Source organism: Mixophyes fleayi, chromosome 10, assembly GCF_038048845.1.
Source record: "Mixophyes fleayi isolate aMixFle1 chromosome 10, aMixFle1.hap1, whole genome shotgun sequence".
In the NCBI taxonomy this organism is placed as follows: domain Eukaryota; kingdom Metazoa; phylum Chordata; class Amphibia; order Anura; family Limnodynastidae; genus Mixophyes; species Mixophyes fleayi.
In genome coordinates this window covers 37234143-37251879 of record NC_134411.1, presented here as the reverse complement: position 1 = coordinate 37251879, position 17737 = coordinate 37234143, and the positions used below count along the sequence as shown (strand labels likewise).

The 17737-nt window shown below is 43.7% G+C and overlaps 1 protein-coding gene across 5 annotated transcripts in view; it reads left to right on the top strand.

Moving 5' to 3' along the window:
- The first annotated feature begins 1092 nt into the window (after window positions 1–1092).
- Window positions 1093–17737, top strand: part of NAV2 (neuron navigator 2) — a 157509-nt gene continuing 140864 nt past the window's right edge. For 3 of the 5 annotated variants that reach the window (XM_075188431.1, XM_075188432.1, XM_075188430.1), the window contains exon 1: window positions 1094–2072. In XM_075188431.1, coding sequence (XP_075044532.1) covers window positions 1824–2072 — 249 coding nt within the window. In that variant the 5' untranslated portion in view covers window positions 1094–1823. Of the gene's footprint in view, window positions 2073–17737 lie in introns of all 5 variants that reach the window. The other 2 variants (XM_075188435.1, XM_075188434.1) reach the window with 2 other exon arrangements.

The following is a 17737-nucleotide window of genomic DNA, read 5'->3' as shown; positions in this document are numbered from 1 at the left end:
CTCAATCTCCACCTCTGCATTATATTTGTGTATTTTGGGGAGCTGTGTACCATTTCCCTAGTGTGGAATAAAGAGAATTGTGTGTAAAACTCTCTGTTATCAGGTTGCCATGGATACCAGTCACTGACTCCGGCTTTAACCCTCCAATCGCTGCTCTATTAGTGATCTATGGACACTGCCGGTCCTGAGTGCATACACACTGCAGTATTAGAACGACATTGTTCCATCGTTGAACGAGATTTTTAACCCGTTTAATAAAATCAGATCTAACGATACGATGTGTTTTGGAACGATAGCGTACACACTAATGCAATATCTGATCATACGGATGTTTATCGTGGGATCTGCACGGTAATTGCATCAGTGTGTATCCAGCTTTACACTTTGGGGCATATTCAGTTCTTGGCGGAAACGCCGAAAATCCCGCGGTCCGCGCACTATTACCGTTATTGTGGTAAAAACAGTTTATACGGTAATTTTCTCACTGGATTTTAGCTCAGGAAGCTGCGAGCTGAAATTCAGCTTACTATTACCGTATTAACGGTAATAGTTTTAACGTCGCGGGACTTTCGGAGAATTGAATACGCCCCTTTGTGTTATATTTCAGGAACCAGTCCCTTCAGCAATATGTAACATTTACTAGTTTTGTGGCTATTGTGTAATAAATTTAGTTACATATCTAACTTGGTTTAGTAACAAGTGGTCTAAGTGACCTATTGTGTAATAGCTGGTTGCATTGTTGCCTTTCAGTAACCAGTTCTCTCTGTCCCACATTCCTGGCATTTGGCCTGAAACCTTCTGTGCATTAACCGTAATCATGTAGATAATGCGCTGTCTGTGAGTCATGTGACCCTGTTGCAGTGAACGACAGAGCTCAGGAAATGTTCCCCTTTTCCATCCACGGTGATGTTTTCCCTTGAATCCATCAGGGGTGAATCACACGTTGATATATTCCCGGCAGTTATTTGGCTGTTTGAAATCTGGCTGCTTTTCCCTAGTACGGTGAGGACCTCTGACAGCTCAGAATAGGCCACTCCCCCTCCTGCAGAGATATCAGCCAATCAGCAGCCTGCATTATACTGTACTGTGCACCCACACACACACATACACTCACACACACTCTCAGCTCTGTGCTGGTGAACCTGCTACTGACACATTACTATTCTGCTAAAGTCTACAGGTTGGGCAGCTCTCTAACACTCTGCACAGACATCTGTCATTGCACTGCTGAGATTTCCCTACAGGAATGTGTGCTGCAGCCGTGGGCATAGCTGCAATCTTCTTCCTCTCTGTATTTTAGCAGCATTGCACCTCTTACTGGCATGATGATGACTAAGAGGCTTGATTCTCTGTAAAGCAAATATCCAAGGGCATCGTTCGTTTACATAGTAAGCCGCATCTGCTTCTTGGCCAAGACTGAAGAAAATACATCTTAAGCTGGAAAATCCTCCTGCTCTTTACAGGGATCCTGGACGGGGAAACAGATGCTGCCGGTTGCTCGAGACACATTTAAAATGTACTGACAAGATAATGAAGACGAGTCTCCATTTCCCCAGGAAGAAAATTACAGGTGTCAGACGACGTACGTGATGATCTGCTGAGAAGATTCCCACGAACCGAGACGAAGATGAGTTTCTGTGTTTGATGGAGATGTCCTATGTGGGAGACCTGGTAACGGTGATGGAGACGAACGTCCGTTAGTAGAATTCATGTGTGGCCGGTTAGTACTGCAGCGGAGACAATTGTAAGATTTTCTCAATCGAAACAGGACAAGCTTGTGTAGGTAGAGAGAGGAGGGCACGTCGAGGAGGCAGGTTGGGAAGATGCCATCCATCCTGGTGGCTTCCAAGATGAAGTCGGGACTGCCCAAACCCGTCCACAGCGCTGCTCCCATCCTCCACGTTCCCGCAAAGACAATCCCACAGCCCTGTTACCTCAAATTGGGAAATAAGGTGGAAGTGTCCAAGCCATCCTACCCGAGTCAGATCCCACTGAAGCCACAGTATGATTACGAGTCTACGGTGGAAGCCATCAAGAAGGCGGATTCTTCGGAAAACGAGTTTGACACACAGGTCAGAGAATGGTTCTTCGTGTAAACTTCTGTGAGCTGGAGATGTTGGTTGTCATTACGTGTCTGTATTTAACGTCTATATTGCTGCCTGTTCTTCAATCTTCATACACGTGGGGGTATATTTACTAAACTGCGGGTTTGAAAAAGAGGAGATGTTGCCCATAGCAACCAATCAGATTCTAGTTATTTATTTAGTACATTCTACAAAATGACAGCTAGAATCTGATTGGTTGCTATCGGCAACATCTCCACTTTTTTAAACCTGCAGTTTAGTAAATATACCCCAGAGTGTTTGGGTTTATGTACAGATCTGTGAAGGATATAATGTGAGGGGTTAAGTGGATGATGCAAAATGAACAAACCTAACTAGGTTGTCTTTATTTTCTATAGGTGCTTGACACCTATAGAAGCTCAGCACCTATAGGAAATATATTTGAAAGCACTGTGCTTCCTTGACGGGTAGGATTTGTCCAGTACTGGTTTGTGCATGCCTAGATGCAAACAGTTTTCTAGATAATGTCAGATAATGTTGAGATTAGCCACACACCTTTGACCCTCATGTGCCTTTTTCAAATATAATTTCTCTGTCATAAACTACAGTAGGTGCTAAAATTTTGGGTGGGGACTTCCCTGAGCCCCATTGGAAGCTGCACTTTCTGATAATTGACCTAAGCACATACATGTGCAAATAGCTGAGGGATAAAATGTGTGTGCAAATGACCCCCTCAGCCTCCACATCCCCCAACCCGAACGCTGGTCTTTGCAGCAGTTCACATCCAGACAATCCGCCCTGCAGGTGGCCCCCTAATGCATCATTTTTTCCTCCGTGTAGTGAAATAAATTCCTGGAAGTGGCTGATTCAGACAGGTGTCGCCTCCGAAGGCAACTCAGACGGAGCGGATGTGACTTTAATATTAAGATGAGGAGGAATAAGTGGTTTCTAGGCCTCCGTTGCACAGCAGGGGGCAGCTTTAAACGCCCACTGTCGTAGTGCAGAAAATGCTGATTAATTTGGTAATGGACAGGTCTGGGATTGTGGAGGTGTAAAATCTGTTTTATATGCTGTTTCAAGTGAGATTTGTAATCTCCAAAACTGGCTAATTGTACTGATTTTGCTCCCGTGTGTGAGAAAAGGATCACAGACCATATTTTATCTCTGCTTTCTAATGATAAACACGTCGGAAACGTGTTACTCTCTAGAAAATTGGGCTTGTAAGAGAGGCGCTTAGGTACACAGTGAGAAGACGGATGGCGGCTTCCTGGCAGAACATTAATATGAATTTCCACATCCTCTGGCATTGTGTTCTGCTACCCAGAAGATTTGGGGTCAGACAGATACATATCAGCTGAGGTCTGATGACCTGTATTCGTTTCTAGGTTATTCTGCAGAGCTGTGTTCTTGTATTGAATGTGAGAGTGTGATCACCGACATGATGCTGGTAGTGCTGTAATATCACAGACCTGCAGTCCTTCTCCTTTCCCTTCTGGAATGACCAGTGTTTCGCCCACCAGATGGCAATTACCGGTTATATTTAGTCTTCTTGGAGAGATCATTTTTTTCCTATAAACAAGCTGGAAATGTTATTTTGCAGCCTGTTCTCCCAGAAATGTACAACGATGACCTATATTCTTTAGTAATCCTTTAATGTATGTGTGATACAGCAGGCACCTGTTACAGAGGAAACAGCGCAGTAGATTTAAACACTCAGCAAGTTTTGTTCTAAGGAAATCATTTGTAGTATTCAGTTTAATTTAATGTTACACTAAATATCTTTTTAAAATATGCTGATAGTGTTTCTGTATCTTTTAATATGAGGTTGATAAACATATCTGCACACAGCTGGGTGTTTATACATACCTCCCAACAGTGCCAATATTGGCAGGACATCACGGTTTGTGGGCCGCAAAAGAGGTGGGGCTTAGCAAAAAGTGGGTGTGGTTTACATGTAATATTTCCTTTTTGTGGGCAGAGTTCGGCTGAGCAGGGGTGGGGCTTATATTGTCCGGGTTTCATGATTCTTAATGTTGGGAGGTAAGGTTTATATATGTCTTGTAAGCTTTATATATTGCAGCCTTAAAGAAAATCATTGCTAACCCCTCCCATCCCAAGCTACAATTACAAGGGGTGGAGACTTCCTCTTGTAAAAGGGGCGGGCCTTGTTGACACGATTCTCAGCATCAGACATCATTGGTCAGTTAATGATTATGTGAGGTGATATCATTGCGCAGTGGTGGACGGCGGTAGTGAAGTGAAACGCGTTGTCACAACCCTTTGTACTCTCCAGGATGTGTGAGAAACACTAATAAGACCATCCTTAATGAAACATTGTGCAGTCACCAGGGAGCGAGGGCAAAGACACCTCTTTATTCAGGAGGACCGAGTTTTACCTAAAAGTGTGTGCGTGTGTGTGTGGGGGGGGGGTTATGTTTGTATATCCCTTTTGTGGTGTCATAGGATCCCTCCTGGTACTCCAGTTTCTTCCCACAGTCCAGCAACAGACAGTTAGGGTTATTGGCATCTGACATAAATGCCTAGTGTGTGGGGGGTACCCTGGTGTTCTTTTTCTTAAAAAAAAAAGTATCAGCGGGACAGCTGAGCGATAATGGTTTAGAGCCAGTTTCAGTTCTACTTGGTTTAAAAAAAGATAACAAATATAAAATAATATCTAAAAACATTTGACTTTTTTCCAAACAATCAAGCATTTTAAATAAATGACTTTGATGCGTTAACGCCACCCTCAGCTGGTAATAACAGGTACCACCGCGATTCCCACTACATGCGCTTCCTCGTGCCCAGGAGGTGTTATCACTTTGATAAATTGGTCTATTAGACAGTAGGTTCCAATAGGGCAGGGACTGATGTGAATGGGTCAGTATGCTGGGGATAACACTGTGTAACATGGTGCTACTTCATCAATAAATGATCATCATCATAATAATATGTAACTTTGGAAGAATTGTGGAAAGTGCCTTATAATATAAAATGAATTTATATTATATAAAAGAAATAAAAAAAGTTATTCCCAGTGAAAGAGACATCACACAAACATGTACATTGTTCTGGTGATTGCTATAACGGTGTAATTACACGCCTATCACAGTGTAACATCATGATACAATGTGTCTGAGTGCAGTGCAGAATTAGTGTTCTCACTGTAGCAATATGCAAATCAGCAAAACACCCACCTGTTGCTTATTATAGAATACTCGAGAAAACGACCTTAAATTAAACTGAAATGTCATGACTAAATTACTTTATGAACAGAATTCAATAACATATTTATACACTACAATATATGAATAAGTTCTTCCATTGCAGTTACATTGATTTACATGGTTCCCGCAAAACACGCTGATTTATGTGGCTGTAAATAACTGTCACAGTTTTCAGACCACCCAGCAGGTCACATGTTCCAGGCCACCCAGCAGGTGCACAGAGACAGTTCACTAACTCACAGTTTCCAGAGCAACCAGCAAGTGCACAGATGTATTGCCAACTGTCACATTTTCCAGAGGACAATGGTAATGCATTGTTGTAAATGGCTGGCAGATGTTTCACGAAATAACTCTGAAACAATGCAACCGATTATAACGCCAATATTTTTCTGCAAATCTACAGACCAAGAACTTTAATTTGGCATATTTTCTGCTCAGGCAACGGCATCTTAGAAATAAGTCACTCATAAAAGTCGTACTTATGCTATTAATATATAGATTTTTGTCCACGGATGACATATTGAACATATGATGATATACTCTACACAGCACGAATGATGTGCTGAGCGTACTTTTAAAGCTCTGCACTGTGCTGCAGAGATCATATCCTGGGCTGAAAGCTCTGTGTAGCCCAACTGACTTACTGAACCAGATCCTAATGCTCTGCACTGATCGGTTTCTAGAAGGGGGTTTCCAATATGTGTTTTCAGAACAAGGCAAAAAAAACACAACTTGCTGCAATAAGCCTGACTCACTGCTTTTTGTGATGATTAATTTAAGCTCTTGTCTGTGTATCATGCACTTGTTCAAAGGCCTTGTAGAGTACTTCTACCCATTACATAAAATGTGTCTTTTGCAAATAAGACAGAAATGACAGTATGAAAACCACTACCTTATATTGCTACTATTATAACTAAAAAGTATTATCTTGTATAAAGAAATTGTGGAAGTGTTGCCTATAGCAACCACTTAGATTCATTCTAGCGAATGCTCACTATAATCTGATTGGTTGCTATGGGCAACACCTTCACATTCCTTATTAGAATGTTTGATACATTTACCCCCATGGAATCTTGATGGAAGTATTAGACCCCTTATTAGTGAGTCCAATAACCTCTGTGTCCTCTCAGGGACTCATGGTCTGTGCTGAGCAGGGAGATGTGCGACTGACAGGCTCGTTGTGTAATGTGATTGGCTGATGGGATTCAAGCATGGAGGGTGGGTTTCTTGGCAACAAAAGCCCCCCCCCCCCCAAATGTTTGTCTGTCTTGATATGCCTTGCAGTACTAAGCTTGGCTACAAATATGCTTAAATCAGGTTGCAGTATTTTTATTTGACTTCTGCCGAGCTGATGAAATTCAGGGATAGAGATATGTTTTATCATTTAGATCTGGCAGCTCCGGGAATTGTACAAAAGGAAATATATATGTAACTGTATGATGTAATGTTATGCTATTTAAATGATAAATCGCAGGGGCATTGAAGGATTTAATTATGTCTTGTAAATGTGATGGCCTATACATTATAATCCAGCCCTGGAGAAATGGGTGGGCTATTAAGGATGCAATAATGTTTGCTTAAATGACAATGAGCTTTTAAATACCTAACATACCTTTATGTAGATAGAGAGATATACAGACGGCAATTCTATACCGTGATTGATAGTTCTGTCTTATTACTGTGTTTCCATAGTTGCAGGGTTATAATAATGCACATAATGCATACTCCTATTTACCATTAATATCTGCTCTTCAGTGCAGAATTTTTATTATGTACTACTGGCCTCAGGATCCTATTTCAGGAATCTAGAGCCTTAGTGATCAGCTGACAATTCACAGAATAATACTGGGAAACAAATGTAACTTATAACAGGAGTGTATCTTCTGTTTTACATCTGTCACCTACACACAATAGCACATTGAGCCAGTATTCAATCAGCCTATCCATTTCCTTGGTTCACTGAGAATGCAGCCTATCCCTTCCCTAGGAACCAGTGACAACACTGAGAGTGCAGCCTATCCAGTCACTAGGAACCAGTGACATCATTGAGAGTGCAGCCTATCCAGTCACTAGGAACCAGTGACATCACTGAGAGTGCAGCCTATCCAGTCACTAGGAACCAGTGACATCACTGAGAGTGCAGCCTATCCAGTCACTAGGAACCAGTGACATCACTGAGAGTGCAGCCTATCCAGTCACTAGGAACCAGTGACATCACTGAGAGTGCAGCCTATCCAGTCACTAGGAGCCAGTGACATCACTGATAATGCAGCCTATCCAGTCACTAGGAACCAGTGACATCACTGAGAGTGCAGCCTATCCAGTCACTAGGAACCAGTGACATCACTGAGAGTGCAGCCTATCCAGTCACTAGGAACCAGTGACATCACTGAGAGTGCAGCCTATCCAGTCACTAGGAACCAGTGACATCACTGAGAGTGCAGCCTATCCAGTCACTAGGAACCAGTGACATCACTGAGAGTGCAGCCTATCCAGTCACTAGGAACCAGTGACATCACTGAGAGTGCAGCCTATCCAGTCACTAGGAACCAGTGACATCACTGAGAGTGCAGCCTATCCAGTCACTAGGAACCAGTGACATCACTGAGAGTGCAGCCTATCCAGTCACTAGAACCCAGTGACATCACTGATAATGCAGCCTATCCAGTCACTAGGAACCATTGACATCACTGAGTGTGCAGCCTATCCAGTCACTAGGAGCCAGTGACATCACTGAGAGTGCAGCCTATCCAGTCACTAGGAACCAGTGACATCACTGAGAGTGCAGCCTATCCAGTCACTGGGAGCCAGTGACATCACTGATAATGCAGCCTATCCAGTCACTAGGAACCAGTGACATCACTGAGAATGCAGCCTATCCAGTCACTAGAAACCAGTGACATCACTGAGAGTGCAGCCTATCCAGTCACTAGGAGCCAGTGACATCACTGATAATGCAGCCTATCCAGTCACTAGGAACCAGTGACATCACTGAGAGTGCAGCCTATCCAGTCACTAGAAACCAGTGACATCACTGAGAGTGCAGCCTATCCAGTCACTAGGAGCCAGTGACATCACTGAGAATGCAGCCTATCAGGTCACTACTAATCAATGAAGCCTCAGTAATGTTGATGATGTGACCTGATAGGCTGCCATCTTATGCACATTGGTCCAACCCATAAAATGGCTTCCTTCGCTGTGTGCCGGCAATATGTGCACTTAATGTCTCCTCTCACATAGCATTCAGCTACCACTTTTATCCCCAGCATAAAAGGGACAGTCTCCAGCCAATCAGTATCACAGCAGAATAGCGTTCCATGGTAGCGGTTAGCCCTTCTTAGGACCTTCATTAAACTGCCAACGTAGATCATGTCAGAGACACAGGGAAGGTGTGAAAAGATGGAGAAGTGGATGGTAAGAGAACTGCACCACTCTCTGGTAACAGTAGCTCCAGGTTGCCGTTTACGCCCTCATTGTCCTGGTTTGTATAGGGCCACAGACGAGCAATGCAGCTTTCTCAGATGACCTACGTTGTATCCTTGGTCAGATGTGATTGGACGGGAGCTGTAGACACAGCAGCAATATTTTCTATATGCTTTTTATTTTATTTTATTGTATCATCGGAGCTACAGGGTTCAGCCGGACTTGTTTTTACCTGCAGGAATGCAGCATGAGCTGTGTATATACCTCCGTGTTCCTAATTTGCCTCTTATTTCCATATATCCATAACAACGGGATAACACAGCCAGATATTTTGCTCAGGTCTCCAGGCGCTCTCAGTATTTATATTCTGAGGGTGCCTGCTCTAATTCTGACTGTGTTCCTCTTAACGGGCGTCATTTATAAAGTGCGAGATTGTGTGGAGTTGTAAGGGAGTTGTATACGTGTGCGTATTGTTCTGTGACTGAGCACACTCTGGATCATGTTCTCATGGCACAAGTTCATGGTCCATCTGCAATCTGATTTACGGAACCTTCCCAGTTTTGAAGGTGCATATTGAAAATATGTCTATTTTTCATACCTCCCAACTGTTCTGAGCGTCCCTCCGGTCAGGAGTTTTGTCCCAATTCCAGGACAGTTTGGAGATGTAGGCTTTTCAATATTGCAGTTACCAGCAGTATTGAAAGGGTGTTTTTAGGGGCTGGCCACTTCCCGTGTAACATTATCACACCCCATTGTCGTGCATGCGCCGTCCCGTTGAGGGACTATCAAAAGTCGGAAGACATGGGTTTTTCATATATGCTGCTCGTTATAATTCCTTTAAGGTAAATGGTTATCGAAGCCACCATTAATTTAGGTAACAAATATTTAAATTTTATTTTTGGAATGTGTTGGTTTACATGGAATTCTGTGTGTACATTATCATTATTTACATCTGCATGGACCAAAAGATTTGTTGGGAGTTGATTGTAAATGTATTGATTTCTGAGCAGGTGCAGTTTTCGCAGCTTAAAGGCTGTGAATGTCCCTTAAAATATGGAATGGCTTCAGGTATATGCAATATCCATTCTCAAGAAACCCAATCTTGACCCCACCTCACTCTCTAATTACCGCCCCATTTCCCTTCTCCCATTTGCCTCCAAAATACTCGAGAGACTTGTCTGCAACCGTCTCTCCACCTACCTCTCTGAAAACTCCCTCCTTGACCCTCTCCAATCAGGCTTCCGCCCCCTCCATTCCACTGAAACTGCCCTGGCTCAAGTTACGAACGATCTCCTCTCGGCTAAAGCCATGGGCCACTACTCCCTCCTGATTCTCCTCAACCTCTCAGCGGCCTTTGACACCGTTGACCACCCCCTCCTGCTTCACACCCTTCAATAATAATAATATCCACCCCACACAGATCATATAAATATACTGCACAACGAAATCTAATTTTTGACGATTTGACGCCCCTTCTACAACTTTCCCCTCTGGTCTACCTAAGATTTTCACACTTCACAATGTCTAGCATATCCATGCTCTGTCTCATAAAAATATACATACTCTGCCATAATTACAGCAGGGGGCGGGGCTAATATGACACAATATTTGCATCATTAAGCCCCACCCCTGGCACTTATCTATTGCACGGTTGAGAACTGGGAGGTTGCCATGCTCTCCCAAGAACCCGGGAGGTCTCCCGGACATTCCGGGAGAGTAGGCAACTATGCATAAAAAAAAAAGCAGCTAATGAATCTCTAGAGACTGAAGTGTCTTTAACATTTCTGTCTCCATTACTGAAGTCATGTTGCCTTTGATAATGACTTTTGTAGAATTAATCCAAAAACTAAGTCTCTTCAGAATATGTTTTTTATTTATGTACGTGCAGTGCAGACCATTCAATTCAAATAGAATAATGGCAATTTCATAATACTTTTGAAAGCCTTTTATTCCTTAAAACCACAAACTAGTACGTAGATAAAAAGCATCATATAAGACTTTAGCCCAATAATATCACTCCACATTTCAGGAACTATCAATATCTTCCTCTCGCCCCACAGATATAGGCATTAATCCAAGTTAATCTTGCCACATCTTATCATGCGCTAACTTCAATGTCTCATTATACCACAACTTCCCTATTCCCTATTAATGGAGGGCACATTTCCTTTAGATGTGTTACTTCAGCAATATTTTGTAGACATACCCTGAGCAATATGTCTATATAAGAATAAAACAGCTTAATTTGCAATATTTGTTTATACATGTAGTTTCTTACCCTAAATCTAACTTTATTTTATAACCAGCTCTTTATTCAACTTCCATTTTGCGTCAATTGATTATCCATATCAGTCTCACCTGTCAATCGTCGATTAAATCTTGGTCTCCATGAAAATGGCCACCTCAATAGGCATCAATACATGGACATAGGACACAATTTCTGAACTGTGTCATCATGCCACAGATGGCGAAGCCAACCACGTCTTGTAATGGCTCAGCATCAGGGAGAATGCCAGACTCTTCAGAGAGTGAGGGAGATCACCCCTATTTCAGGGAGTCTCCCTGACATTCAGGGGGAGTTGGCAAGTATGTGTTAGCGGGGAGGTAGGTGAAGGGGGTAGAAAGGGAGGAGGAGGTCACAGGGCCAAAGTTTCATTGAAGGACAGACATATATAAGGGGAAGGTGCATAAAATAAAGGCAAGCCATTTCAACAACTCTTCTAACAGTGTAAAAACATTAATTCATGCACTCATCATCTCCCGCATCGACTATTGCAATTCCCTCCTTACTGGTCTTCCCAAAGTCAAACTTGAACCCCTACAATCTATTTTGCATGCAGCGGCTAGATTGATTTTCTTTACTAACCGTTCATCCTCTGCTGAGCCACTCTGTCAGTCTCTACATTGGCTGCCTGTATTTCAACGAATCCAATATAAAATTCTTCTACTAACACACAAGGCCATCAACAAAATTGTACCGACATACATTTCCTCACTGGTCTCGAAATATCTCCCCACTCGACACCTCCGTTCTGCACAAGAACTACGTCTCTCCTCCACTCTCATCACATCCTCCCATTCTCGGTTACAGGATTTTTTCCGGGCTGCACCCATGTTGTGGAATTCCCTCCCTCGCACAGTAAGACTTTCCTCTAGTCTTCAAACCTGCAAGCGTTCACTGAAAACCCACCTCTTCAGACAAGGTTATGATATTCCTCAACCAACATCTTAATTTCCCTAGATTACCCTATTACCATGCTCTACACAGCTAACGCAAGACAACAACCCTCTGACCAACATTGCAACACACACAGCCCACTCAGTACTTTTACCTTTGCGTACTAGCTGGTCCATTGTGCAATATGATTTAGCACATGCCCTTGTGTTTCTAACTCCCATTGTCCTATAGATTGTAAGCTTGCAAGCAGGGTTCTCTTACCTCTCTGTCTGTATGTATTACCCAGTATTGTCTTATCAATGTTTGTTCCCAATTGTAAAGCGCTGCGGAATTTGCTGGCGCTATATAAATAAATGTTGATGATGATGATGATGGGGTAAGGGAGGGGCGGGGGGTCACAGGCCTTAAGCTGTATTGATAAAACAGACCCATAGGTGAGTAGGGGAAGGAGACAAAATCAATCATCATCTTCTTTTTGCTCAGAACTGTCCATAATGTTTATAGTGCTGCATACAATTGTTTTCTCATGTTTGCATCCTTTGGCTGGGATGGCTTGCTGAAACTTGTAGTTCCACAACAGCGGGTGAACTGAGCCCTATTTATAACCATGTGTAATGTATATGATAGAAGCTCAGACTCCCTCTAGGCTGCCAGACACATCATGTATGTACATACACCTGACCACAATCTCTGGAAAGTATATTCAAATCTTGGAAACTATGATAATTCTGCTTTTTTTCCTGCAGTGCTGCTTTGCATTCTGGGATTTCCCTGGGCCCCTATAGTGACTTTATTATCGTGTGTGATTATTGAAGTCCTGGATTGGGTAACTGTACGGCTTAAGCTTTAAGTGGGATTGACGTAGTCTATGATCAGTCAGTTCCCAGTAAACTGTCCAACACTTCGTCCGCTTCCTCCTCCAGGGTCTGGATCATCCAGGTGGTACCAGATCTTTATATGGGACATCTGTACAGAGTCAGAACCCTCCTTTCCTGGGTATATTAAATGGGCGCAGAAATCTTTTTATAGAGCCTGTACTATTTACATAACGAACATGGCCAACTTCTCTGTGTATTATTGGAAGTGAACTGTTGGTACATTCTGTAATAGGAAACTGCTTTTTCTCTTCACGGGCTGCTGGAATCGGCTCAAACGCTTTCACCATGTGCAATCCTCTATTTTTAACAGAGCGGTTTCCTCCGTCCCCAATTTATGGGAATCTTCAGATAGCCGAATCTGGTCATTCTTCAGTGAAGCGAGTGAAATATCCTCTCGTACTTCACCAAGTCTGTTATATCCTGCTAATTAAGGGAGAGGGGTCTGCCTTCTTCCAGTAAAACGATGACTGCATGTCTCCCGGCCAGAGTGTACACAGTCATGTAACAATACTTCTAGAGAATGAACATATCATAAATGGGTTTTGTTTTTAATTTTCATAATTATTATTTTACAATATAAATATACATATATAATACACAACTCTACGAGGGTGGTTGAAACAATGGGGCTGCATCCAGTTATTTTTTTCGTATTCGAAACACGTTATAGGATTTGTTTATTAATGTCACTGCGTACGGGAGCTTGGAAAAATGAGGTGGCCAAAAGCATGAAACTGGCAGTTTCTAGATAGCCTAAATAAAAAGACTCAGAAATACTCTGAATTTTTTTTTTTATTAGGATTACCATTGAATTGAGGCGTTTTATAAACATATCCGACGCACCAGAAATCTTCAAGTAACGCTTCCAAAAACTCTACCTATGTGGACGTAGCCCAAAACGTCTCTTGGGCGATTTTGTTTACAACAAACAGGCCTGAAGAATGGACTAAATAAAAACTATTATAATTAGCAATGAGCGGAAGTGCAAATAAATTTTGCGCAAATGTAAGTTTTGCCGCTGCACAGGCGCTTTGGCAGAAGTGTAAGTTTCAGGCCATGCTATTTTTGAGTTCCACGGGATGGCATTCGCAACAATTTCGCATACAAATGCGGAATGAGACGGTTATTTCACTGAAACTCTGGGCGTCCAGTTTTGCCGTGCTTGTGGGAAATGGCAACCGCGTTCACAGACGCACAGATCCCCGTCTCTTACCGCTCCTGTCCAGTATCACTCCGCTGCTTCAGCGAGGCTTTACTGATGAACTAACGCGATAGGTTTTCTAGTGTAGTGCTGCGATAAGATGTGATAGAAAACATGTCTTATCGCTTCTTATTAATAAAAAGACAAGAACAAGTCAATCAATCAAATCTCAGCAGTCTGGATGGAGCAATGAAATGAAAGAGCGGAGACTGTATGGAAATAAGATTTCTGTCTCCAGACTAAAGACAAATGTAGATGAATGCTGTCAGGAAAGAGTGGGATCGTGTTGTGGTGGAATGAGAACGCTTTCCCGTCTCTCGTCACTGCTGTCTTCTACTTATCCAAGTAACGATGGCCTCTTGGATCTTTCTTGCTGTCAGATTGTATCTCTGTGTATTTGCTATTCTTCTTTAGAGGTGAATTGCCCTTCATGGGTGAAGTACAGTCCTCTGCAAGAACATTTAGCGATGTGACAAGTAAGTGACTTACGTCTGAGCAAAAGTGACACTAATCAGATGGCGCGTTCGCTCTCGTGAAGCTTATGCAAATCGCAGAACATTTCCAAGAAAGTTTTTTAAAGCCGCAGTTCCTGCCTGTTTAAAAGTTTTGTGAAAGCATCGGCGAGCCCAGACAGTCACTGGCGGAACCACCAGCTGGATAAGTCCACGTATGGAGATCACAGCTTCACCGCAGCCACAAGGGTAGAGTTTATAGAAACACAGTATGGACGGAGACGATGCTTGTTATGGGCGATAGACTCTCCGTTGTAACAGATCTGGAGACGCTGCTTCTGAGCAGGGCCGGATTAAGGGAATGGAGGCCCCTGGGCTAAGGGGGCCTCCATTCCACCGTGAGGGCCCCCCTCCCCGTGATCCGAGCTACCTGCCCCCCCGGCACTTACCTCCTTCTCCGGCGCGCTGTACGCTCTTTACTGAGGAGATCTCGTGAGAGTGAGACTCACAAGATCTCCTTAGTAAGGGAGACTACAGCTCGCCGGAGAAGGACCGCACGTGAAAGCGCTCAGCAGCACTGATCGGGCTGGGGGCGCCCCCGCCCCCGACCGATCAATACTGCTGCCGGGCACTTTCAAGGGGCCCCCTGGATGCCATAGGCCCCTGGGCTGTAGCCCAGTTAGCCCTATGGTTAATCCGGCCCTGCTTCTGAGTCTTCCTCATTCCCGTACACAGCCACAAGCCAAACACATGTATGACCTGTGGCTGTGTATGGGAATGAGGGAGACTCAGAAGCAGCGTCTCCAGATCTGTTAAAACGAATAGAAATAATAACCTGGTCATCATCATATAGCGCCACTAATTCCGCAGCGTTGTACAGAGAATGCACTCACATCAATCCCTGCCCCATTGGATTTAGCTTACAGTCTAAATTCCCCTAACTCACTAAACACCAGTGTTATTACGGAGACACTTTGAGCTCCAGTTACCCCGCTGCTCCCTAAGGAACTGACTGTCGGGTCCAGTCCATAACATTACTGCCCCCACTGTGTGTAAACACCACGTACCAGTAACGCAACTGGAAACCACAACAACATACAGGGTCCTCTCTGTAACGGAGGAGAGAATCCCTGCTTGAATTTTAGACCAATGTAGAAATCCGTGTCCTGTAGTTAGAAGGGATGTGTGCTGATTCTGGCTTACAGGTCACGCACAGGGTCAGTGGTCTTTCTGTTGCCATGAGCGCAGCTCCTGGTCACAATACTCAGAGCGCAGTCTGCGCTGCAGAAGTCAGGTCTGCTCAGGTCATGCTGAATTCCCATCCTGACAGGCGTCGTCTTCAGTTATTCTCCTTTACTTAACGTCGGTGAAAGAAATGCTCAGGGAATAAGGACTGTGCTCTGTCACTGAGCTATGAGCTCTGTTCTACAACGTGTCAGGAGAAATCATGGCTGCCGCTGTTCACGGAGGTGGACTGCCAACGTGCCGAGGATTCTGCAACTCAGACTCAAGTGGAATAAAAAAAATGGAGCAGCCTCTTAATCCTCCTAATCCCAGAAGCCGATAAACGTACAGTGATAAGGAAGATAAATCTGCAGCAGAGATGACTTCCAATCTTCATTCCTCCTGAGGAGCCTCTATTAAGCACATCTCCTGTCTATTAAGCACATCTCCTGTCTATTAAGCACATCTCCTGTCTATTCACTGCCCAGGAACTCCCACAGACTCTCCATCCATAAAGTCATCTGAGATCCATCATCTGCCTACAAAACAAGCAAATATTTCATAATAGACCTGGTGCAAGTAAGTGTTTTATTCTGTCTTCTAGAGGTGTACCCAGAATTCTTTTGCAGGGTAACCTTCAGTTCCCAACTAATGTATTGGTTGTCATGGGTTACAGCACCTGTGTGTTGTCTGTGCCATTAAATAAGGTTCTCTGTGTATACCATACCTCCTGAACATTTTCATGTTATTATTCGGGCATGTTTAGGCATCCAGTCGGAGGCACACCAAAAAAGTGTAATGACAGTGGTCAAGTCACGCTGGGCGCTTATCAAACCCCCCCCCCTTCCCAACTCTCCTTTTCAAAGGACTAACACGCTATGCCGCGTGCACTTGTGGCACTTGTATGTGGCCATAATTCACCGAAGAGAACAGTCCGGTAGTGGGGGAAAACTAAAGTCCCGATGTCCTGGTGTATGCCACCTCACACAGGATAGGTCAATCACTTGCGAAGAACACTAACAATTTAGGCCAAACAACGATATATGGCTTAGACCCAAACAAACTTGGCGGGGGGGCTGCTAATTCCAAGTTTTCCACGTTAACGTGCTCGGAAAAATGACTGTATGGGAAATTGTCTTTATTACCCTGTGACATTACAGAATAGTGTATTCACGGTATACCCTCTAGGTGTACCACAAAAAAAATATAATTTTTTCCAACCTATTGGGAAATAAATTTATTGATAGTAGCACTGTGTTTAGCACTTCTGCCTCACAGCGCTGGGGTCATGAGTTCAATTCCCGACCATGACCTCATCTGTGTGGAGTTTATATGTTCTCCCCGTGTTTGCGTGATTTTCCTCCGGGTGCTCCGGTTTCCTCCCACACTCCAAAAACATACTGGTAGGTTAATTGGCTGCTTTCAAATTGACCCTAGTCTGTCTCTCTCTCTGTATGTCTTTCTGTGTGTATGTATGTTTGGGAATTTAGACTGTAAGCTCCAATGGGGCAGGGACTGATGTGAGTGAGTTCTCTGTACAGCGCTGCGGAATCAGTGGCGCTATATAAATAAATGGTGATGATGATGACAGTATTTGCCCCAGTTCATCACAGCACCCACAACATGGAAAGCTTCGATCTAGAGGGCCAGCCAAAACAAGCACTCTCCTCTGCTCACTAATCCCCCCAACTATATAATGTGCACCGCGGTGCCTTATTAAAGCTGGCATTACTCCGTCTCTACTCGTGGACCGCAGAGCTTCAGCCACCATCCCTTGCCGGTGACAGACAATGAACCTAATTCTGCTTGTACAACACGCTGGTGTGCTTGGGGCTATTGTTGTTAGACTGCCCTTTCATTAAACCATAGTGTGTGCTAAGAGGCATGCATGAAGCCAGCATTGCCACCAGCCGCAGAGGAATACTGACATTAACGTTCACGCTGGCGGGAATCATTCAGATGGATTATAACACCACTTGATAACATTACAATGACATTTTTAAATATCAAATATTCTCTGGACCCAGCTAGCGCCCAGGCTGACGTAACTGCCAACCCTGCAAGGGATGTGTCTGCTATGTGGCCCCTTGGGCG